Source organism: Pelmatolapia mariae, linkage group LG1, assembly GCF_036321145.2.
Source record: "Pelmatolapia mariae isolate MD_Pm_ZW linkage group LG1, Pm_UMD_F_2, whole genome shotgun sequence".
Taxonomy (NCBI): Eukaryota; Metazoa; Chordata; class Actinopteri; order Cichliformes; family Cichlidae; genus Pelmatolapia; species Pelmatolapia mariae.
The window spans coordinates 25,179,440-25,203,112 of record NC_086227.1 but is presented as its reverse complement, the minus strand read 5'-3'; the positions used below and the strand labels follow the sequence as shown (position 1 = coordinate 25,203,112).

The 23,673-nt window shown below is 38.5% G+C and overlaps 1 protein-coding gene across 1 annotated transcript in view; it reads right to left on the bottom strand.

Moving 5' to 3' along the window:
- The window catches only part of myom2b (myomesin 2b), a 28,207-nt gene extending 8,903 nt beyond the window's left edge, over positions 1-19,304 (bottom strand). Inside the window, exons 1-28 of the mRNA XM_063501264.1 lie at positions 19,222-19,304; positions 17,512-17,569; positions 17,214-17,368; positions 15,542-15,628; positions 13,571-13,659; positions 12,329-12,379; positions 11,964-12,128; positions 11,399-11,560; positions 11,049-11,190; positions 10,236-10,435; positions 9,764-9,817; positions 9,398-9,525; positions 8,979-9,162; positions 8,432-8,606; positions 8,206-8,327; positions 7,915-8,102; positions 7,540-7,666; positions 7,238-7,416; positions 6,307-6,421; positions 5,836-5,998; positions 5,601-5,707; positions 4,557-4,601; positions 4,069-4,205; positions 3,291-3,435; positions 2,667-2,729; positions 2,333-2,400; positions 1,231-1,344; positions 1,023-1,110 (exon numbers count right to left, since the gene is read on the bottom strand). Of these exons, the coding sequence (XP_063357334.1) occupies positions 1,023-1,110; positions 1,231-1,344; positions 2,333-2,400; positions 2,667-2,729; positions 3,291-3,435; positions 4,069-4,205; positions 4,557-4,601; positions 5,601-5,707; positions 5,836-5,998; positions 6,307-6,421; positions 7,238-7,416; positions 7,540-7,666; positions 7,915-8,102; positions 8,206-8,327; positions 8,432-8,606; positions 8,979-9,162; positions 9,398-9,525; positions 9,764-9,817; positions 10,236-10,435; positions 11,049-11,190; positions 11,399-11,560; positions 11,964-12,128; positions 12,329-12,379; positions 13,571-13,659; positions 15,542-15,628; positions 17,214-17,368; positions 17,512-17,569; positions 19,222-19,304 (3,394 nt within the window). The remainder of the gene's footprint in view (positions 1-1,022; positions 1,111-1,230; positions 1,345-2,332; positions 2,401-2,666; positions 2,730-3,290; positions 3,436-4,068; positions 4,206-4,556; positions 4,602-5,600; positions 5,708-5,835; positions 5,999-6,306; positions 6,422-7,237; positions 7,417-7,539; positions 7,667-7,914; positions 8,103-8,205; positions 8,328-8,431; positions 8,607-8,978; positions 9,163-9,397; positions 9,526-9,763; positions 9,818-10,235; positions 10,436-11,048; positions 11,191-11,398; positions 11,561-11,963; positions 12,129-12,328; positions 12,380-13,570; positions 13,660-15,541; positions 15,629-17,213; positions 17,369-17,511; positions 17,570-19,221) is intronic.
- Positions 19,305-23,673: the final 4,369 nt, after the last annotated feature.

Sequence of the window (23,673 nt, the reverse complement as noted above, 5' to 3'; positions counted from 1 at the left end):
TACATTTGTTTTAGTACAATAAATAATAACCCTGACACTCTAACTAAATCATCTAAATAGCCTAGCAAAAAAGAGAATGTTTTATGCGGTGTTTTAAGAGTCACCTTAGTTTGAAGGATTTAGGTAGACTGAGAAAAAGATGTGGGTGAGAAAGATTGTCTCTTGGCATACTTGTTCATGTGAAGCTCAGTCTCAGTTAATTCATATATAAACATCTTCACATATCAAAAATATTAAACTTACGAGGCACGTCAACATCTGTGAGAAATTTGAGAAAGTGGGGTTTTTTGGGTTTTGTTTTTTTAAATGAAGTGTTATTCTGGGAAGCTATTATACCTATTGAATCAGTTGTTTCACTCACAGTTGACCAAGTCTCCAGTTTTAAGTGTTCTGGGTCTGTTACCACATAATATCAGACCAAGTGAAATGAAGAGGTTATGGGTCCCACTGGCTATGACATCAGGATGTAAAATAATATTAACGCATTGGAAATCAAGCAATCTGAGCTATTTTGGATAGCAGATCAAACTGCATGCAAAATAGTTACATTCAAACAAGTGACACGTAGAATAAAAAAGGGAGACGAGATATTTTTAGAGGGGAGCTGCCTTTTGGAATTGACAAAAAATGTTTCTGACTAATTTTAACAGTTTTGGCACCAATCATAATGTATGAATCATTCAAGATGTAATTTGTAGACCGAGGCTTTTTTATTATTTCCTTTTTTCTTGTGTTGTGGTTTTGTTTAGAAAAAATAGGAAAAATTGTTTTTCAGTATGGTAATATATCTGCTTTGTATCCTGCTGCTTTTGAGGAAAAATCAATGAAAAAAAGAAATAGTTTATAACATTATACATTTTTTCCCCATGTCAAGCATTTTATTTATTCTTTTTATAGGAATAATACACTCTAGGTAAACAATTATAGTTGCTCAGTAAGACATCAAGCTAACTATCCAGACAGTGAACTTGTCATTTTTATTAAGTGGTAAGATGAACTGCAAAAATAGAGAACATGTTTACCTTTTCCAGAAATGTTTATTTGGCTCATATCTTTTCCTCTGTCATCACTGATGGTGGCTTTGTAAATTCCTGCTGTCTTCAGTGAAAACTGGAGAAGAAACAGTGTGACATAGGGAATGCAGATTTGTCAATTTTGAACACACCACGAAGACAGCGTTGGAAAACCCCCCCAAAAAACATAGTCTTTAGTGCCACAGTGTGCTCTTACCTCTTTAATTGGCAGTTTACAGACTCCTGATCCCAGGTCAGGTTTTACATCCGGGATGATCTCCGTGTCTTCTCTAAACCAGTGAAACACTGATTCCTTCTTCAAGTTAGCAACCTGTTAAAATCAATTAAAATTGCATATTATCATTTTCGAAAAACAGGAAGTGAAGTTTTATTGTCACACACACACTTTATATTTTATACAATTCATCGAACAATGCAAATCCAGATGACCAGGGATGTGCTGTATATAAAGTCTTGTTTATGTGGTAGTTTAGGAAGATCAAGAGATGTCGACGAGGCTTTTGAAAGACAAAGGAAGCAAATGCCTGCAGCAAACGGATTAAAGTGAAAAACAAATCTCTTAAATGTTAATGCATTGGTGCTTTTGTTTTCTGAATATAAAAATAATACTAATCGGAGAAAATAGTAAAACACAGTTTAATGCTTGGCTGTTTAGTTAATGAACTAAATGGTAAGAGTACATTAGCATTTGAAGAAGGGGTTATTTAAAATGCCTGTTTGCTGCAGAACAAGTACACTTATTTTTGCCTACAAAAGTCAACAAGTCAACCAGAGGTTCCCAAATGTTAGCACATAACTGTACCTCATTGACTTTCTGCAGTAATTCTCACCCACTTGATGGATTAAAACATAAATCCTGTCTTTCAACCAAAAAAACTTGAGGCTGTTTATATTTTTCTGCAACATATTATACCCTAAATGATCCCAAATTGGAAGTAGAGCATTTTTCTGAAAACTGGTTGATGTTTAAGCTTGCTATGTTTTGATACTCAACAGTCAAATAATGAATGCATATATTTACTATATCTCTGCATAAATCAAAGATATGCTGATGTCAACTTAACTGTCCCGGAGCATATAAACGGCCACTTTAATTTTCAAATGTTCTTGATAATATACTTCATTCTAATAAGGGCAGGAAAAACCCTGACAATTCGAGTTATTATCTGTCTGGACCTTATCATTACGCAGCACTGTGGCATCCACACTTAGTCTCCATAGAATATCTGCTCAGTAAGTGAGCCTCCCATTTGTCAGACTGTAAATATTCAATAAATATCGAGTACCACTGTGTTTACCTTGCAGACCAAAGTGACAGAGCAGTCATCCCCAATCTGAAGTGATAGAAACTCACTAAAGTGGGGGCCTGTAGTGAAAAGAAACATGAGAGGAAGTCTTGAAAATGGACATAAGCTTTTACAAAACACTTGAGGAACCTTGTTATAAGCTGTATTAACTGATGTGTGGTTTTAAGGTTGCAGCTCGAGAGTTTATGTAAAGATAGTCTACCTCTCTCCTGTATGCTCACTTATTAGTTATCTCCCGGGCAACATAGTGTTGTGCTGGTCTCAGGCTAAATTAAGAACAAAGCTCTTACAAGCTTAAAAGTGGATGATGTTTTGTATTTCTTACCCTCTTTGACTCTGATGTACTCTCTCCTCTGGAAATCAGCCTCAGCCAGTGCTGCCTTGAAAGCTATGTGCACATACAGATACACATAAACGGAGAATAATTAAAAGATCAAAGTCTTGCTATAGATTTTTTTTTTTTAGTGGTCCCCCATATGAGAGCAGAATCATAATTTATGAAATCAAGCGTCTTTAGTTGAATCTTAGGGAGTCCTATAGACATGAAGTTCAAACCCTTCTCTACACTAACGGGCTTAATACATTTCCATAATGGTATCTCTAATGCAGCAGATGCTAAGTCTACTGTCATACAAAAAAGCCCATTCTATACACTCTCTGCTACATGTCTGTGTTTCTCCTGGCTTAGGCTTGACAGCATACCCCCTAATTAGTACGCTGAAAAATAAGAGGTTGTGATAAGTTCTTTCTGCACACATCCACTTAATATACATTTGTGGTTTGATACAGCTGCAATCCAACCAAGAGAAAAAAAAATTACAGTCCAGAGGTTATTGTTCTTTTTTTGTTGAATGTAGTCGGATACTGCAGGTTTTATGGGGTCTGACTGGGTTGGAATCACATTTGAAAGGCTGATCGTAGGACAGCAGTAAACCTTGGCCCCTCTTACCATTTCCAATCAGAACCAGTGAGCTCTGTGCCTTTCCTCCTCCATCTGTGATCTGGCAGGTATATGTCCCCTCATGCTCCTCAGTGAAATGATCCATGATGAACTCAATGATCCCTGTAGCGACGTCATGACCCATCTTGTTGGGCTGCAGAAAAATAGAGTTGTAATTTTAAAAAGCCTACCTGACGACAGACTTTGTGACTATCATAACTTTTGTGTAGTTAAAAACAGCTGACTGAACTATTGTCTTGATAGAAACGTAGGTTGTTCACCTTGAAGCTAGAAAATAAATCATTCATCTCTTCTGTTTTTATTTGCAAGGCTCACTTAAATGGTTTAGCCCAGGGGTGGGCAATCTCAGTCCACGAGGGCCGGTGTCCCTGCAGGTTTTAGATGTGTCCTCGAACCAACACAGCTGATTTAAATGGCTAAATTAGCTCCTCAACATGTCCTGAAGTTCTCCAGAAGCCTGGTAACGAACTAATCATGTGATTCAGGTGTGTTGACCCATGGTGAGATCTAAAACCTGCAGGGACACCGGCCCTCGTGGACTGAGACTGCCCACCCCTGGTTTAGCCCATACTTTGGGACCTTTCAGTTTAAGCCTCGCAAAAATTACAGCTGAAAGAAGACTACTTGGCTAACTGATATATCATTTTCCGGACTTCATTTTCCATTTGCATGACTTTCTACACCCATGAATTTCAAGTACTGCATAGGGAGAGTGGCATAGGTAGGAACTGACTACAATCTGCAGGTAAACTAAGATGTATCTTACATCAGCTCCAGACAGTTCCTTGTTGTTTGCAAAGAATTTGTAGGTGACATTGGAAGAAATCTCCTCAGCCTGCAGCCAGAACCTCATTCGGCCTCTCTCCAGAATCTTATAGGCCAACTCAGACTTCAGCGGGATGACTAGAGGACAAGAAGGAGGAAGGGTAAGGGGTTTCAAAACATTATTGTCCTTGTTTAATGAGGAGACGAAGGAGGAGAGGACAGGAGAAGGAGAAGAGCTTAGGCAGGTGATGCAAAAGCAGGTAAGACTTTTTTTTTTGGATCAAATAAAAAGAGAAAAAAATAAAGAAATCAGAAATCTTCAAAGGCAGAAGAAGAAAGAAAAATAAAAGCATAAAAGAGGGAGAACGAGAAATGAAGTGAGCAGGTAAGACAGATTAAGACTCAGAGGAGAAAGTTTTAAAGAAGAGATTAAAAGGACAAAGAGAGAGAAACTCAGAGAGATTGAAAGAGTCAGCCAAAGGTACCTACCTGGGTGTCTGATATCATAACTGAGCGCCAGCATCTTTGCCAACTCTATAAGGCACAGACACATTATTTTATAGACACAGACATGCAGTTATCATACATGTGACATTTTATGCATTGGTCTAATTTTACCATTAGCTTCAATGAGGTACCAGATAAGTCAGGGAGAGGAAAATCAAGAAAAAAAAAACATTAAAACTGAAGATTAAAGCTGAAAGAACAAAATTACATTGTGACTCATAACTGGCCCTGAATGCTTACCCTGAAACAGACTGTATTATGAGTTGTTGTATTATTGGAGCCTCACCAAGTACCTGTGATATAACTGAAATAAATGAATCCTTGCGTGCTAGAATTATTGCGAGTTACAGTGGAATAACTGTAGGCCGAATGGGAAGCAATCAGTGGAAGCCACGTATTATAGCCTCGTAGCAAACTGGTGCAATAGAAGGAAAAGCATTGTGAAGCTTTCTGACAGAAATCCTTTTGCCACGAAGATCTGGTGGTAAAACATGTTCAGTGCCCCAAGCTTGGAGAAATAATGCACTCTGCTAGTATCATCAGATGTGTAATGAAACTGTTTGTTGCCTACATGCCAGGGTGATTGTTTTTAAGTATGCTCTCACTGCTTTCATCTTATATTGCATTCTACACACTGCCTTAGTTCTCCGATACAGTTTTCTTTTGATTTTGGCTCAAGTCTGCGCTTTTGATGTAGTTATTAGGGTGTTGCTCTACAGCTGTTCAAATTTTCACGATCAAGGCATGAGTGGTATTTGCATGCAATAGTTTAACAGAGGTAGGAAACGGATATGGAATGCAAACTAATGCGATGAGATGATTAAGATAATAATGGCAACATCGCAAATTACCATATGTCAACAAGGGCAAATGAGCCATGAGTATAGAATACAAATAAACATAAACATGAGAGATTTCATTAAGTCTAAGTTGCAGATTCTCTTACAGATTTTCAAATTTTGCATGACAGTTGACTGGGTGCCTAAGCATCAGAGCCATCCTTACATAGCAATGAATAGAACCTACCTTCATTAGAGATTGTGTAGCTGGATGACACTCCCTCTGTGTTTGTGACAGAAACAGAATACGTCCCACAGTCTTCCTTATCTGGGTTCTTGAAGATCAGCTTAGAGCTGCAGTGGAGGGCGGAAGAGAAACTCAGACACACACAGTCAGAGAGATTGTTCAAGCTGAAATTGAATGCAACTGTTTGATGTCATATGCATGTTATATATGTGTGTGTGTGTGACTGTGGTCTTACTGGGTGCCCTCAGATTTAATCACTACCCCTTTAGAGAAATCTGTGATTTCTTTATAATCTTTCTTCCAGATGAACTTGGAGCCTTCATTTATCTGGCAGGACTCGAATGACAGAACAATGTCACCTGACTTCTCATCCACCACACAGGACACCTCCTGGGAACCTTCAATACACAGACAAACATAGTTTTTAGACTCTATCCATTTTTGTCTCCAGTTAATGCCCAGAAAGCCTAGACAGCTATTAATGTGAGCTTTGATATTTGATGGATTGATATCACATGTGTCCACTCGCTCTTAAACTCTTGCCTTCACCACTGTCAACAATAGTGCAACACTCACTCAAAGCAAAACCATAGCACTTTGTATGCTTTACAAAGATACAAAGAGAAACTTGGAGACACATATTTATGAATTCTAATACCCTACATTTTAGTAAGGTATTCAGTTTCTGTCTGCTGTTAAATGTTACCTGCCACGGCCTTGGCAGTCACAGGGTCAGAGGCCATTGAGGCCATACCCACTCCTGCAGCATTGACTGCACGCACTCTGAACACATAGGTAGTGCCCACCTCCAGACCTGTTACCTAGGACACAAACAGACAATCTGTTGTTGCAAGGGGGAGTGGAGGTGTGAACGTCTGTAAATGGGTGTGGTAACTTTCAACCTGTGCAAAATTGACAGGTAAATAAATTATGACATAATAACAGTACATTTTATTCTGAATCCAACAATACTATTTATTTTGTTGATCACTTGGTGCTGTGAATGAATGTAAAATATATCATCCTCTAGCCCAGCAGCAGCTGGATCTATTATTATAGTTCCCCTTGTTCTTTTAGGCAACTTACCCAAAATATTAATAAGGCATGAGTATTCCGTACTGTTTCAAAGCATATTTTTATTAGATCACTAAATGGTCTTTGTATTATTATAATTATTCTTGTCTTATTTTACTTTACTGACTTTCCATTATCACACATAAGGTGATTCACCTTTAAAAGATTTTCTTTTTGTACTATTTCACCTAGTAATTACTTGGTTCATCCACCAGATGTCAGCGTCACACAGTTTTTTGTACCTACACTGCTGCATTTTTGGTAGTGGTAGATAAAGTGCTGTAAAAAGTGGATGAAAATTGATGTTTTTGGGGAAAACAAGTTCAGTAAAGATGAAGAAACACACTGTTACATAATAAACATGATGCACTGCAGTTTACACTTGTTTAAGCAGTGCCAACATTTAGTTTAACCTATATGTTATATTGTAAATTGAAAGTGTTATTCCAATTTCTTTTGTCTTGCGTGCTTGAGTAAAATCTTAGATGAGCAGTCCTTCTCATCACCTTGAGCAGTGGAGGGTAACCTATATGATTCATAGATTGGAACAGTGATGCCCTCACCTTTAGGAAGCGGTGACTGGCAGCTTTTTCGTTGGCTGTGATCCAATTAGCAGTACCCTTCTTGGCATACTCAACATGGTAGCCTGTGATTGGTCCAGAACCAGTGTAGACAGGCTTTTGCCACTCAACCACCAATGAATTATCTCTCACTTCACAAAAGGTCAGGTCATAGGCTGGGCCTATATGAGCCAGATGATGAGAGGAGAAGAACAACAATTCCATATTTACCTCTCTAGAAGTGTAAAAGCTTCACTTTTGACTCAGAGTTTGAAGTCAGTCACTAAAAAGTGAAATTTACTAACCAGGTTCTGGCATTGTCCAGGCATCACATGTAAAGTCTTCTGAATGTTTGGACGCTGGCCCAAGACCAGCCAGGTTGGCTGCATAAACCTGGAACTGATAGACTGCTCTCTCTGTCAAGTTCTCCACCTTTTAATAAAATGTTACATGGTTAACTAAAATCCTAGTTATCATTATCAATTTAAACAAAATGGACATGCCGCTTTCAGAGTTGAACAGGCCAGTTTTGCACAAAATAATCAGACCATCCCAAATAAAATAAAATGTATCTTAACTTTTGTATGATATATAAGAAGAGTATGCAAGTATGTATGCAAAATTGTGGCCCTCTTCTGTTTGTTTTGATGTTTGAATGTTACAAAAAAGAGTCCAAATACCTTATAAACTCTCTCTGTGATTGGTGGGATATGAACCTCCCTCCACATGGTTGTTCCACTACGTCTTTTGTCCACATAATACTCTTTGATCTTTGCTCCTCCAGAGTGAAGAGGCTTCTTCCAGTTCAGAATCATTGAATGGCCATCGCAGTACAGCAGTGCAATGTCATAAGGAGCAGATGGGGTGGCTGTAAGAACAGTATTGAGTTTTAATTCTTTCAAATGAAAAGGTTTGGGGCAGTTATCATGGTTAACATCTGCAGTAGTGAGCAAATATTTGGCATTACTGACTAAGGGCAGCCTTGACAGTCAAAGGTGCAGACTCCTGGGATTCATCACTGAGACCCAGCTCATTGATAGCCTGGACGCGGAACACGTAGGTTTCTCCTGTGGTCAAACCACTAACCACAAACCTGAAGAGACACAAACGTGCAAAGCCCATTGTGTAATAAGCAGCCAGAGAAAAAAAATCAATTTTTGAGCCCAACAGTGTGTTTGTGTGTCGCTAGAAACATACCTGGTGTTCTTGTGAGGTTTGTGATTGGCTGAGGTCCAGTTCTTGGATCCTTGCACACACTGGTCAATGTAATAACCAATCAAATTATTAGGTTCCTTTGGCGGAGCCCATTGGATGAGGACAGAGGTGTCTGTTTCCCTTGTTGCAATCACCTGACCAGGAGCGGATGGTACACCTGCAATTGATAAAAAAAAATAGCTACATAATACTGTAATTACAATTAAGGATACTTTATATTAGGAATCTTCTGGTTTTCAAATGGCTGCTACTCAGTATCTATACCACAGCCCTCTTACACCTGACCATAATTTTTATGTCAGCTTCATGTTTGAAACATTTCATGACTGACTTGTTAACAGTCATAAAGCTATTTTAAAATCTCTCAGCTGACATATTGATAACGTTTTGTAGTAAGCAGTTCAGAAGATCACCCACACCACATTTTGTCATGAAGTAACACATAAATACAATTAAAGGTGTTGCATCTGGTAATTGGTAATAATAAACACTACTGCTGTGTAACAGGAAAGGAAAAATGGAGGCAAACCTTTGAGTTCCTGAGTCTGAATAGGTCCAGTTGGCTCTGATGGCTCACTGGTCCCATAAATGTTAGCAGACAAAACTCTGAACTTATATTGTTTTCCCTCTGCCAGGTCAAAGACAGCATAACGAGGAGATCGAATAGGGACCTGGGTGTTAACGCGCTGCCATGCGCCACTGTCTGCCATGCACTGTGGAGAGACGGAGACATGGAAGCAAGTTTGTTTACGTTTTAAAAATGTATTTTATTTTTTCAAGGCTTGTCTCTATATGTGTTATACAGAAGACCTGTAAAAATAGTTTAGGCACACAAGTTAATGCAGCTGCATAATACAAAGGAGAAAAAACTGCTGTTACTGCTTCGTCAAACTATAAACAACTGTTGAGGGGGAAGTCAGTGAATTAGAATATGACATTGTTTGTTACCTTTTCTATGTAGTACCACATGGGAGCCCTGTTGGTGTACGCTGGGGCTTTCCAGCTCAAAACAACATAGGTCCTGTCTGTTTCTGAGGCATTAATTCCTGATGGAACACCTGGAGGCTTTCCTTCAGCTACAAACAAACAGAACTGAAAATGTTAGAAATACAATAAATATTATAAACAGCGTAACAAATACACAAGCCGGTCAATTCCTTGCGTAGATCTGTTCAACTGCTTAACAAAAATATCTAATCAACCAATCACAAGCCAGCAACTCATTGCATTTCAGCTTGGAGACATGGTCAAGACAACCTGCTGAAGTTTAAACCAAGCATCAGAATGTATGTATCAACTTCAATTCAAACCCACCTTCAACTTCGTCGTGGTAAGACACGATATCCAGTCTTCCTCCAAGCCTTTTGGCTACAGGAAGATAAAGAGATGATCATCATGTGTTTGTAATTGATACTGACCTTTTTTGAGATCATTTTAAATACAAATTTGTTGTTTATATAGGAGCTGAACATGTACCGTATCTAATGCTATAAAATAGACTGATTAGTGTGTATTTTACAAGTCTAACCTGCCCCCAAATAAAAGCATGAGATAAGTATAATATGACATAATTTAATAAAAAACACATATTATGTAACTATGTGCTTTAAATCAGGTCTGATTGTAATTCTATGTGAATAACTGTTTAGCAAGAAACAAGAAGACAGTTATAATTTCAAACAATAGTGACTACAATAATGACAACATGACACATGGCAAAACTTCAAAACACTGTATTTTTAAGGTGAGCTTAGACATTTCTCTGTACTACTGTCGTTAAACCCACCGTGAAGCCTCTCAAACTCAGTGGGGTCCATCGCAGTGATGGGATCAGACATACGAGAAGGTTTGCTGATTCCATGGGAGTTAACAGCTCTGACTCTGAAGTAGAAGGAGTGCCCTTCAAACAGCCCAGACACTGGATATTTACAGATCTTTATGGGGTGATCGTTACATTGGGTCCAGTTTTCAGTTCCAACCTCACATCTAAGAAGAGAAAAGATGAGAGGGCCGCAGAGTTAATGAGATGAATGCAAATAGAAAGATCTGACAAAATACTAGTATGGCATAGAGTTATTATAAACATGTAACTATTGCAAAGAATAATATGTGTACAAGTTTATAATGGATGTTTTATGTGTTTGTGTATGCTACCATATAATTAAAAAATGCTGATCGGTATATGAGATCAGAACAGTGTACCTGTTGGAGCCTCACTGAAAGCACTTGTGCTGAAATTATCTGTTCATTATGATGCTAGACAAAAAAAAAGACATACGCAGGAAAAGAGCTTCCTAAGCAAAAAAATGCAGATTGAAAAAGAATGGAAAGTAGCCGATAGGTAGCAGAGCATGCCCATTCCTGCTCTGTTTAGGTTAAAATATGAGGGACAGAATAAATAAACAAAAGCAGCTGTGTATTTTATGTGCAATAAAAATGAGAAAAAGCAGCACAGAGAAAATGGACTGCCCCTCTTCCTTGAGACAAAAAAACAGTAATTTGATACTCAAGTAAGCTCAATAGGATTACTTAAAGTAATTAGTTTGTCTTTATGCTGGCCAGTTTATCTGTTTATGCCGTTTATACCAGTAACTCTTACTTGTCGACAAAGTATCCCAGGATTGGACCCTCTGTAGTTGTATTAGGAGGCTTCCATGACACAATGACATAGTCTCTATTGGCATCATGGATCTCGATGTCCATAGGAGCACCAGGTGCAGCAGGGACTGGAGGAGGACCATCTAGACAGGAAGTGATGACGTGCATTGTTTTAATAATCAGATTATTCATAAGAAATAAGAAGCAATAATAATTAGCATTAGCAGTTAGCAGAAGAAGTATTATGTTGACAGCAAAACCGTATCAATTTCATAAAATCTAAGCTTCAGTTTCCAGACTGGATTTAGAAATAGGTTAATCTTATCCAGTCCAACGCTTGGCTCATCTTACCTGCGACTGAGACAAAGGCGCTGTGTTCTGCGGTGCCTCCTTTAGTGACCATGCGCAGGGTATAGAGACCCTCATCATCTTTGTAGAGATTTGGAAGAGTCAATTTGCTGAATCCTCTACCAGTTTCAATCTTCACCCATTTAGAGTCAAACAGACGAGTGTCTAGGAAAAATGAGACAGGCTCATTGACTCAGCTTCACCGCATAACTCTTATGAACCTCAACTATAAAATGCTAAAATAATGAAACATCAAGTTTGAGTAAATAAAGCCTTTCTGTATACAACAAAAATAAGCTAGAATTTTCTTTTATACCTCAGACACACACGTAGCAAATGAAACGGCTTACAAATTTGGGGTGATATTACTTGAGTCTACTTAACTGCTTTTGGTATAATTAATAGGCAATAAAAATAGTGTCCATAACATTTTCTAATTTTTCCACTGCTGTGCCTCTGGCTGCATGTCGGCTAGATTGGGTCAGGCAGTCACTGTGGCATTTAGCATATATTACTAGCAATTATAGGGTAATTACTGTATCATAAAGTGCTATTTTATATCAATTACCATCTCTGTACCACTGTGCCTCAGGCTGTAGGTTTGCCAGGTTGGGCTCCAGGGTCATGGTAGCAGAAAGGGTGGCAGATTCACCCTCAGTAGCGAACACTGGTCCAAACGTCTCCAAAAACGTAATGTGGATTTTAGTGTAATGGATCTTTGGAAGCATAGAAGCTGGGGCAAAGAAGAGAGATAATATGAAAGAGATAGTAGAACTGGTGGTAACAGCATGTTGCTTCACACGCTCTTTTGAAAGGAGAATAGAGGAATATTATGTTAACTCATATTAAATAATATAATTGTATCACAGTTGTAATTTATGAGTATTTTAAAATCTAGTGCTGATGTTCTCTGGAGGTAATTACTTTGCCTACCTGCATAAGGCAGCCATGCATATGAACAGGACTCTTCCTCCTGCTTGAATCCTGCACAAAAAAACAACAAAAAACAGTAAACGTTGTGTGTGATTGGCAGCAACAGCCAGTTGAAATAATACAGATGTGCAGTTACAGATTTGTATGATTCATCTAAATATGATTACATTTTTTTTTATGAATAACATTTATTATAAAATAACCCTACATGTAATTTGTTGAAATGTTGCTAATTGCACAAGTAACTCATCATAGTAAACACTCAGCTGTAGGTATAGACACTTTGTGAAGTAGCTTCTAGTCTCAGAAGTGAAGCCAAAGTCAGCAAAAGGAGAATCCCGTGGTCTGTGTGTGTGTGTGTCTGTGTTGGGTGGGGGGTCTGATTGTATGTTTATTGGGGAAGTGACCCACATGTTAACCCAAGTTTAAGTTATGATTTAATTTGCTAGTTTTAAATCCTGTTTTGCACAATTAGGGTTGATTTTGTAACATATGGTCCCATAGTGAATTAGCCTTCCTATTTAGAGAATAGTGGGTTATGATTTGGGGTGTGATTGTATTTCGATTATTGTGCTTAATAGGTTGCTACTGTAAAACCACGTCCATGGTTTCCTAGTTAGACCTAGTTCCTGTCACAGAGTTCCCTATTTGCTTACAGCAATCAGTCTCATCGCTATTTGCCACAATAATCACAAAAGTGTTATCAACCCAACTTGAAATATCATTACCAAAGGAAGTTGGATATTCTCTGCTTGGAGGCATAGCATATGATCGTGAGGCAGCATCAATTAAATAATTACTGGAATTTGATTTATGGAGTACAAGCGGTGCTTTTGCTCACACATCACTGTGGTTTCTTCTGATTGGTCTGGGCATGTTGCCTGCTCCATATCAAGAGTTTGTGTACACCTTGTCAAGTGTACAGTCCCTGATGTAAGTTAACCTCTCAGTGTCACAAGTATAGCACTGGTTTCACAAAGTCTTTATTGAGTTGATTGAGGCAAGCTATGGATCGTAGCAAAAGAGTGGTAGATCGTGAGAATGGGTGGCAGACTTGGGGTGTTTTGGTACTTTGGCTAAGTCAGTTAGCAACACTAAACTATAAACAAATGTTTACATTCTTGCATCTGGTCTAGAGTTTGGGGGTTGGCTTGTGTGTGTATGAGAGTCAGCGTGTGCAACCCTTTTGCACGTCCATTGCTTTACACTTAAAGCCTCTGGTTATCAGATTGAATGACTTACTCTTCACAATAATGGAGGCCTGACTGGAGGCTTGTCCATGGAGGTTTACAGCCATAGCAGTGTACTGAGCTGTATCATCAGTTGAGCATCTGCAGCACAGAATAAACATAAAATGGTTGCATTTTGATCAAAAGATTTCCCAACAGATTGCAACAGATTAGAGCATAAACAAAATGGTGATTGAGCACTGTATCATACTTAGTATACTTAGCTAAATTCTGGGACTTCATGGCAATCTTATGGATTTTACAGTCATCTGTGAAATGACTGAAACTGCCTAAATAGCAGGTGAGCTACATATTAGAAGATCTGCCCTGACAGGACTAACTGCTCTCTACTGACACATTGCCACTGTGCATTTGCTGCTACAGCGTATATGAATCCACTTCACCAAATGAGCAATTATTCCCCACATGAATGCTTCATGTTGCCAGGGATAATCAGCAGTGGAGAAGACAGAGCACAGATTGTGTAAAGCCCCATTCTCACACACAGATCAACTAACAATGCTTGGTTTACTTATTTAGAGAATGTTTTGGTTTAGACCCACAGCTTTCCTTTTAGGAAACACCATGTGCCAAATCTCACCTGACAAACAAAGTAATGCTTGCAGAATACTCAGTGCATAGTCCTTTGAGTTGGAAACAAAGCCACAGGGCAGGGGGTTAATTGTATCTTCTGTGTGAGCGGATTTTATAATCTGCCAATATGTTAGAGCTGCAATGCAGTTCATCATAAACACTGTGTCTGGTAAGCTTTCTCTACGTTATATTTACATAGAGGTTACTGGATTTGTTTTCTTTAGAGTAGTGTAGCTACAGATCTTTGGCCATTCTGGCAAGTTACAAAACTTAAGTGGTCTTTTTGTTTCTGCTCATACCTCTCACTTTTCCACAGCCATATGTTACACCTTTAGCATGTGACATGAGACTTTGACCCTGTGACAAATTCATAAACTGATATAGTCATGAAAGAGGATCTTATTAGCAAAAGTAATGTGGGGGAGAACAGTGAATGCACTCTCATTAACTCACAAATAACTTAAGCTATACAGTGTGTAGGTGTAGGACTCGAGAGGTGTCTATATGTAATTTAACTTCTTGCTGTCTATTTCTAACCCTGCTTAATGCCATGCTAAAGTTTTGTGGTAACTGTTATTTTAATTATTTAGCTATTTTAAAAAGTCATAAGTCATGGTAAGAATGCAGTGCTCAAGAGTATGATGTGCTTCAGGGGTGTTTTTTCTCCAAGGAGTATTAACTGCTGGCTGTACAGTGTGTAAGTAAGGAAACAGCAATGGCCTGAAAGATTCCTGGAGTATCACGTACCACTGAGGTCAGCACTTGAACAGCTGAGCTTCCACAGACTGGAGGGAGAGTAGGATAAGCTCCAGTCCCCTGACTGTAACTACACAGCCCGCCCACACCTTCAGGTGACAGACCGTAAACATCTCTGATCTAATTTTGTGCATGGGGCTTGAAAGAATTAAGGAGGAGGAGATTTCCAGTGGTTCGCTACATATTCTTAATCCCGATATTTGGGCAGTGAGACCAGTGGCCTTGTAACTCAGTGCACTTCATCTGAAGAAAACATAGAAGCAGACAAGTACAGGCAAACTACAACCCATTTCCAAAAAAGTTGGGATGTCTTGTAAAATGTAAATTTAAAAAAGTAACATCAAGGAGAGGGAGAGAGCTGTACAGACGTGGACAGAAAGAGACGGGAGTTTTAGATTGTGACCCATTCTTAAAGTTCCAAGTTAAAGGAAAAGTCCTTTGTGAGAAAGATGCACCATAGTGGGAAACGTTTTTCCCATTATTGTGCTGGACTGCTGTATTATTGGATTTTTTTTCTCTTTTGGGGTCTTTACCTTACAATATAAAGTCCCATGAGATGACTGCTATTAGTAAACTGGTGGCAGATAAATAAAAATATGTTCAAAAACTCTAACCTTTATTGAACTTAATGTACCTTGGGATCTCCAGGGAGTGGATTCCACCTTTTGCTTCAACCAGATATCTTCCAGAAGACAAGTCCAGGATCATTCCATCTTTATACCTAAAATTGAGCAAAACAATAGCTATCTTCATGAAGCATTGAGTAATAAAAGGTATGAATGTAATGATGTATCCACAAGACCACAAAATGACATTCACTATGGTCTAAACAGCATGATGCTGTTCATTACGTTTATTCTTGGGATTTTAAGGAAACCTGTGACCCCGGAAAACTGGCATCCTTTTCATCTTCTTACCTTATAGTTTGGCCTCACCACAACAGACAAAAAGTTGGGAATGACACTTCATGAGAGACAGAACTCTCATGTCTGCATCAGCATTAAGATCAGCGGTAAACATAAAAAACACAGCTTGATGCCCACAGCATGTGATGTGGACTAAAGATCCAATCAGAAACTGACCCACAAGAATTTTTTGACCTTAACTGTGCTTCCTGCCTTATTTTGGTGCAATTTGAGATGGCAAGAAGCAAATGTCAATATTTATGTCCAAACACTAATTTAAAAAGATCTTTCACGTTGGATAGTAATTAATTGTATTAGACTGTGTTGTTAAATGTCTTGCGGACTGTCTCATCTAGCCGAGTGACTGACTCCACAAAGACCAGACTATGAGCACAATTGCGAGTGAGGTGATAATGCAAATCAGTAGAAACCTGTAAATCCTGATCGTCTATTTCCTCAAGGTCGCTATGAGGACAGCCAAGTTACTGGCCATACATGCTGCACATGCAGCAGCATTAAAAGACTGTCAAATACATACATACATAATTTCATTAGGGATTAATAAAGTATTCTGATTCTGAAATCTGCTATTATAGTCTGTACTAGAGCAGACAATGCTATCCCTTAAATAGGTTTACGGGGAATAAGGCGTTAGCCAAATGTCTACAGTCTATATTGAATGAAGACTTCGGTGATTTTACATTTGTTGTTTTCTTAATATGCTGTCCTCAATGTTGATTCATAGCCATCTGCTGCTGGAATGCAAAGTCGTGAATAAGCCTAATATATGCACATGAGAGCACTTATGACAAGGCCTATTAGGAGAGCATTCCCATTTCATACCAGGCACAGAGCTGCAAACCCTGGGCCCATGGCATAGTCACTCCTCCTTAGGCAGGTCATAAACTGTGTTACAGGGATTATTCGAACCCTTCCTGAGATGAGGAGGAAGATTCTCAGCATCCATCACAGGGGTCTGTTGATGCCTAACTGGCGTGTGAACTCCCACTGACTGTGAAACAACAATGAAAGAACAACCATGCCCACACATAGAAAAGGGTGTGTGTGTGTGTGTGTGTGTGTGTGTGTGTGTGTGTGTTTGTCACAAACACAGTATGCTAGCAATGGTTACTCCACTGACTTAAGCGTAATAGTCAAAAATGTAGTGGTTAGTTTGTACTACAAGGTAGCAAAATATGGAAAGAAAACTAACAAATAAGAAGTCATATATCGACAGTGGGAACTTTGAACTTAATCATGGATTTTCAGTGTCAGAAGCTACATCTCCTGGGAGCATGGGTGGGGTTTTTGTTTGTTTGTTTGTTTTTAAGTTACATAAGTTCACGTTATGCAGACCACAGTGACAGTCAGAGTCAACAAATCATGTAGAGACTGACTTACCATTTTACAACAGGCATGGGGAAGCCCTCAACAGTACAGAAGATTTTGACTGGAGTGTTTTCAAACACCATGTGGGATCTGAGTCGGACCAGGAACTTTGGTCCCCTGATCATGGGCTCCTCACGCACATATTTGTCATCCAATTTTGTTCTTACCTAGACAGGCAAACAATAAGACCAGTATATGACAGATCATTTTAAAATATATTGTACTATAAAGCATTAATATTAATAAAATCCATAGGACAGTTAAACAATGAATATAGAAGTCTTGATTAAAACAGTTACAAGATTCTTACCACTTCCTGGATGCGGGTTTTTGTTTTGTGCTCATATCTTTCCTCCATCGCCTCAGAGCTAAAGACAATGACAGCAATAAGTCAGTTTCCTAAAACCATGATAAACCTGAGCCCTGTAAGCTGATAATTGAGCATCTAATGTAAAATAAATAAAGATATCAGTTACTTTGAGATGTAGACCGTCCCTGCCAAAAAAACTCTTACAGTAAGTAACACTGGTTTCCCAGCTGTAATTTAAAAAATGCCTCATAGTATTTGGTCCATACTGTGGGACATGGTGCATGTTTCTACTCATTAATCAGTACTGACCTACCAAACATACATTGTACTTCCTGAAATGTGAGCATAAATATAGTACTATAATACTACTACAGAATGAAAGGTTTTAGCCTGAACTTATTTTATGCATGCTTCCCAGTTTATGTCCCTGAAACACAGGGAATAATTATGGGAATAATGCAGGACGGGGAAAAACAACTAAACCTGACCTGAAACAGGAAGCTATCAACAGGCCATCAACATACACTCATCTGTGAATCTATGACCCCTCTTGCCATGTGATCACGGCTGTCAGAGTCTTAAGAGTCACACTGAACAGAGGGCAAATTACAAATTATCACCTCACTGCTCGACACCTGCAGTTTTTTTGTGTGTTTTTTTTTTAAACTTGCCTAGATCTTGATTAATCACACAGCCATTGCACAACTCTCACTTTTAGCAGCTTATTTGCCAAACATATAAGATCTTGGCTAAAGTCTGATGTAATATTATTTGTATATAACATTATGGATACTCCATAGCAGTGTTGTTCATTTCTGTTCTTTAAAAAAACAAAACCCTTCAGACAAAAAGTAACTCCACAACTGCCACCAGAAGTGCCCTTCAGCCCCTAAAGTCAAGGGGATCTTGAAAGCTGGCAGCAACAAACAACAGTTGGTACGGTGATCTGCCATCTGGGGCAGGAGCAGCAATGCAGCATTTTAAGTCAGGGAGATGAGCCTATCCTTGACCTTGACCAGGAGTGACTCTTAGTATTTGTGTCACACAGAGATTTGCCTTAAAACAGCTAAACATGCAAATTTTGTGGTGCACTTTAAAGGAGATTGGGTAAACATGTGGAAGGAAAGGGAACATGTTCATGCATCTCTTCTGTTTTTAGTGGTATAAATGCACTTGGGATGGCTGTTTTATCTAAAATAATATAATTTTGAGTATAAGTAGGGAATGGAAATAATAAATCTTTTTAAATAGTTTCAGTAAAGAAGGAACAAAGCAACCAGAGTACTTGTTAGTACTCTTTTTTGAGTCGCACATACACACAAGCAGACATGAAAACAGAAATGGTAACTAATAATAAGAAAAATCACTAATTTAAGGACAGATTTTACAGTAGCAGCCTTTTTATTCATTTACAGTATCAAACCTAATCAAATTTAGGAAACTCATCATAAAGTTAACAAGAAAATGACAATGAAAAATCTTCCTTACTCATAGGAGTACCTTAATCAAGTATGAAATCTTTTCATAAAGCTTTTACTAACCACCTCAGAGTCTTTATGTTAACCTGGTTAGTCCGTCTGTTGCTTACATGGCTTCATTTGCAGGTTTAGTTGTACAAAACCTTACTACTGTTACACATCTAATATTAGTAATATTATTAGGACAATTTAAGTAACTTAAAACTATAAATAATACAGAGTCTCTTGGTACCTGCTATATTCTTTAACCACATACTGGCTCTGTTTGTGGTGGTATTCATGGTTGTAACTTCCACGTTTGATCCACGCTGACATGATGATGCCGTAGATATTGACCTGTTGGACCAGCACCACACATTACAAGATTGATGCATACAAGTCAGACTTGCAACACAAAGACAAACACTGAACGATTCCTGAAGAGACGCTTGAAATTTTGAAAATAGTCATTTCCAATTACATTTCAGCATGATGTTTTTATTTACTCGACCCTAAAAGGAAAAAAAAAAGACTCCTAAACTTTGGAAAGTTGAAGTCGGCAATATTCCCCGACATCCAAATTCATAAACACAGCTGACTGTCGGCTCCAGGACTGACAAGATGACACTATATTGATGGAACACACAGGCACAAATGTAAACAAAGGGCATGGACAAGTATGGATAAGAATAGCAACTGAAGTACAAGAGTGTGGTACCAGTTTGATAGCAGTAATGGCTTGTGTGTTTAGCAATTGCCAATAAATAGAATTTTCTAACAGATAAATTGAATAAATTAGACAAAAAGGAAGACAGTTACTGTAACGTGACTAAGATAGCACGGCATTAATCCATTATTGAAGATAGGGGCGTCAATACTGACACTAAAAACACAGAAAAAGAAAATGCTGCCATACAAACGTATCACTGACAGTTCAGCATCCTTAAATGTGTCATCAACTATGTGCATGCTGCTTATGGCTGTCTGGCTCCAGCTTATTTAAAACGTTCATTATTAAGAACATTTCAGGAAATGTCTCATGTATAATCCGAAGTCCTTTTCATTTGTTGTGTGTTTCATATAAACAGAGTAGATGTGGACTTCAAGGCAAGAGAATACAGTAGCTTTGTCTTACATCATCCACACACACAGGGGAGTATAACTGCCTTACATCACCTCATAGTCCTCAGGGACCAGAAATAAGGTCAGATGAAACGTGAAGCGATACTGCGGCCCAACCTCCCTCCCTGAAGGCAACTGAGACGTGCTGCACCGGCAAAAACATTTCTACTTCCATGTCTTTGAAACACACTGCTAAGATTCAGTGTCACTGTATGCATCACTTCTAATGGCCCAAGGCAATCCTCCAAGCAGAAAGTCAGCCACAGTAAAAAAAACAAAACCCTTGCCTCCAACCTCTATCCCCAGACATCAAAAATAATCATTCTCATTTGAGTAATGGAGCACAATATTTTATTTATGTCCATCACTCGTGTTTTGCCCTTTTACAGTCATTATATTTTCCCTGAAATGGGTAACCACAGTCTTACTGTAACTGTCTGACTATTTGGTATTAGCAAACATACTGTGGGTGTTACCTCACCAGGTAACACCCAAACATCTCTATTGTTGCTGTAAAACTTTATAGATCTCAGTCAGAACAATGCAAACCTTTGAATTTCTCCAGTCTGACCATAAACACTTCTACCTAGATGCAAAACTAGTGGTAGCAACAATACAGTAGCTCAGCATTGGCTCAAGTGCTTGTACATTTTCTAACTTGAGGCGTAATCTTTGTTAGCGAATAAGTGAGCTCAAGTATACATGAAGCCAACACATTTAAAGTCCAAGCGTTGCACACCGACAGACAGCCCTCTGTTGGTCACTCATTTACTCCAAATGATTCACCACATATCGCGAATGCAGTAATTAATATTCATAATAAAATGAAATTAATATATAGTATCACTCATCACATTGAGTATCATTAATAGCTCTGACTAAGGAGCATGAAACATCTCTTGGCTGTGCCTCGGTCTGTTCTTTCTATGCCATCCCACTGATCCCACCAGCTATACTTGGATTTGAAACAAAGCTGCAGATCCAGAGGAGAGAGGAGCATAAAACTGAATTTAAAATTGATTTTCTTACCCCTTGAGATTCCCTTTGCAGCGACTTCGGCTGTCAAGCTGAATCCACAGGGAGTCAGCCTAAACCAAGTACAGGGCCAACAAAACCACCACCCGTCTTCAACTGTTCCCCACCTGCTTCTCCGTGAGGCCTTAAAAGGAGACAGAGCTGCCTATATATAACCAGTATCCTTCAAGACTCATAATTACTGGAACCAGTAAACTATTTGATTAATAGAGTTTATTCATTACACTTTTTAATGGAAGCCAACCGATTTGTTTCTGGTATTCCAAATTAATGGTGCATGCATAATAATGAGTTATTTAAGTATACGAGAGCACACAGACAATGCAGAGAATCTGACAACAGTGATGCTATGTTTTGGGAGGGGGGGGCAATACCACACTTTCACCAGCAGCACTTTTAGCCCCACAGACTAGACAGCAGTATGGAGAGCTTTCAAGTAGCACTTAACTAATGAGTTCATGCTTTTAAGTTCTACCATGTCACAATAACATGTTAATGAATAATAAAATGTGTCACTGTATGCATCATTATAGAGCTTTTAAAACATGCAGACTCAAACTGAGGAAAACAGATTTAAATTCTGTATTGCAATGGCTGGACACGGTGGATCATGAGTTTATAGCTACATTTAAATCTAGCTGCATATTAGTTAATACTAGACCCTCTCTAAGGTCTTTCACCATTCTGTGCTGAGAAATGTCTTGAGACACTGTGCCACATGCTGAACTTTGGCCAGGGTCTATTTATAAAAATAGCTACAGTTACAGCTTGACTATTCCTGACACAGTGGAGGAGCTTTGAAACACATTTCACATCTGAGACAAAATCACATGAGAGGACAGCATAAGTCACATTTGGAAAAAGGGAAGACGGAGCGAGGGAGGCATGGCTGTGGTTTCACGTGGTACTGATGACATAGACAGGAGAATGAATACGCCAAACAAAAGATGAGAGTACAAGAAAAGCTGATTTAGACAAACACCTAGTCAGTTTAAAATTGATGTGACTGGGGGTTAATGCTTTCCAGAGAGATGCTGTTTTTAACAAGTTCTATTTGCAGGGGTCATTTTTTTCTATCAGTCAGCAGCTCCTGAAATGAAGAAAAACTGACCTGTGCAACAAACAAATCTCATAATCCTGAATTTTAAAACTCTTCATGAAAAAGATTAATTCCCAAAGACCAGTCCTTGCTTTTTTCAATATTATTACATATCACCATGTCAAGCAGACAGTCAATAATACCCTTTATCCTGACCTCTAATCTCTAAAGCCATGGTTCAGTATAAATAATAATAATAACTGTTTAAATATCCTTTGACTCATCTAGTTAAGTAGAATGGCTTAAGTATAGTCTAGAAATTACAGAAAAAAGTGTGCGTGTCTGTGTCTATCTGTGTGGTGGTGGGGTTAAAAACAAAAACATAAGCTTTTGTGGTAGGAAAAGAGCCCCCTGTTGGTCATTTAGTAGTATACTCTCCCTGATCGTTTTACTACATCATGGTTAACACTGAGGCTGAAAAACAGATTTTGAAAGCTAAAAACAGACAGTGCAGACATGTGCAGTATAATCAGGCTTTGTTTTGATGGAAAACACTTTTTAACAGTCAGCCTGAAGAGTCAAGAGTGAAAGAAATTAGAAATGTACCTTCTATACCTTCAGTTTGACACACTGGCCAATAATGGGGCCTCATATTTATTATGGCTGGCCTATTCATTTAGATGCTAAGTGAAAAGTAACAGGAGAAGCGTACTATATACAGTACATTTAACCTACTTTATGTTGAAGACAGTTTTGCCAATGCTGACCAATTTCTGTTGAAAACATGCAGTCATTGGTGCTGACAGAGAGTAAATCAGCTTTCTCGCGTGTTCACTCTGGGCTTTTTAATCCGCAGACTAGCTGTCACACGCTTCCGTTTTCTTGTTCTGCATAGCTGGTGCCAACTTGTCAAAAAATCCCAAGCAGATGTTAATGTACAAAGTCGCAAATGACATGTGAAGTAAACTCCCCGGGTTTTTTCTAAGCCTAGCATAAGCACGCATACTCAATCCATCAGGCTATCTGTCAAGAAATATGTTTTAAAGAAAATAAAATGACTCGGATTGAATAATTCATTTTGTGTTCTTGTTTTGATTTTTGTCTCAATAATATTTTGTCTCAATAATATCTGTAAAACGTGTCTGTAAAAAATATGCCTATATTTCTTTTTCTTTCTTTCTTTTTTGTCTTCGCTTTAGCTCAGTATCTAAGAATGATTAACCTCGTGGTTAACACTGAGGCTGAAAAACATTTGGAAGCTGTAATGCTGTGTAATACTTTTGTACAGTAATTCTAATATGACGACGATGGCATTAAAAATATATTCAACATATTTTTTGACTGTAGGATAGGGACGTCTGTACACTGTTGAATCAACGCACCACATTTGAAAATATCACCGGCAGACTCCGGAGAATAAATGAAGCCACCGGTTCTGCTGCGTGATGACGCATGAGCGGTGCATCGCTTCTGATTGGCTAAGTGAACAGGTAGGTAGTGACGCGAGTG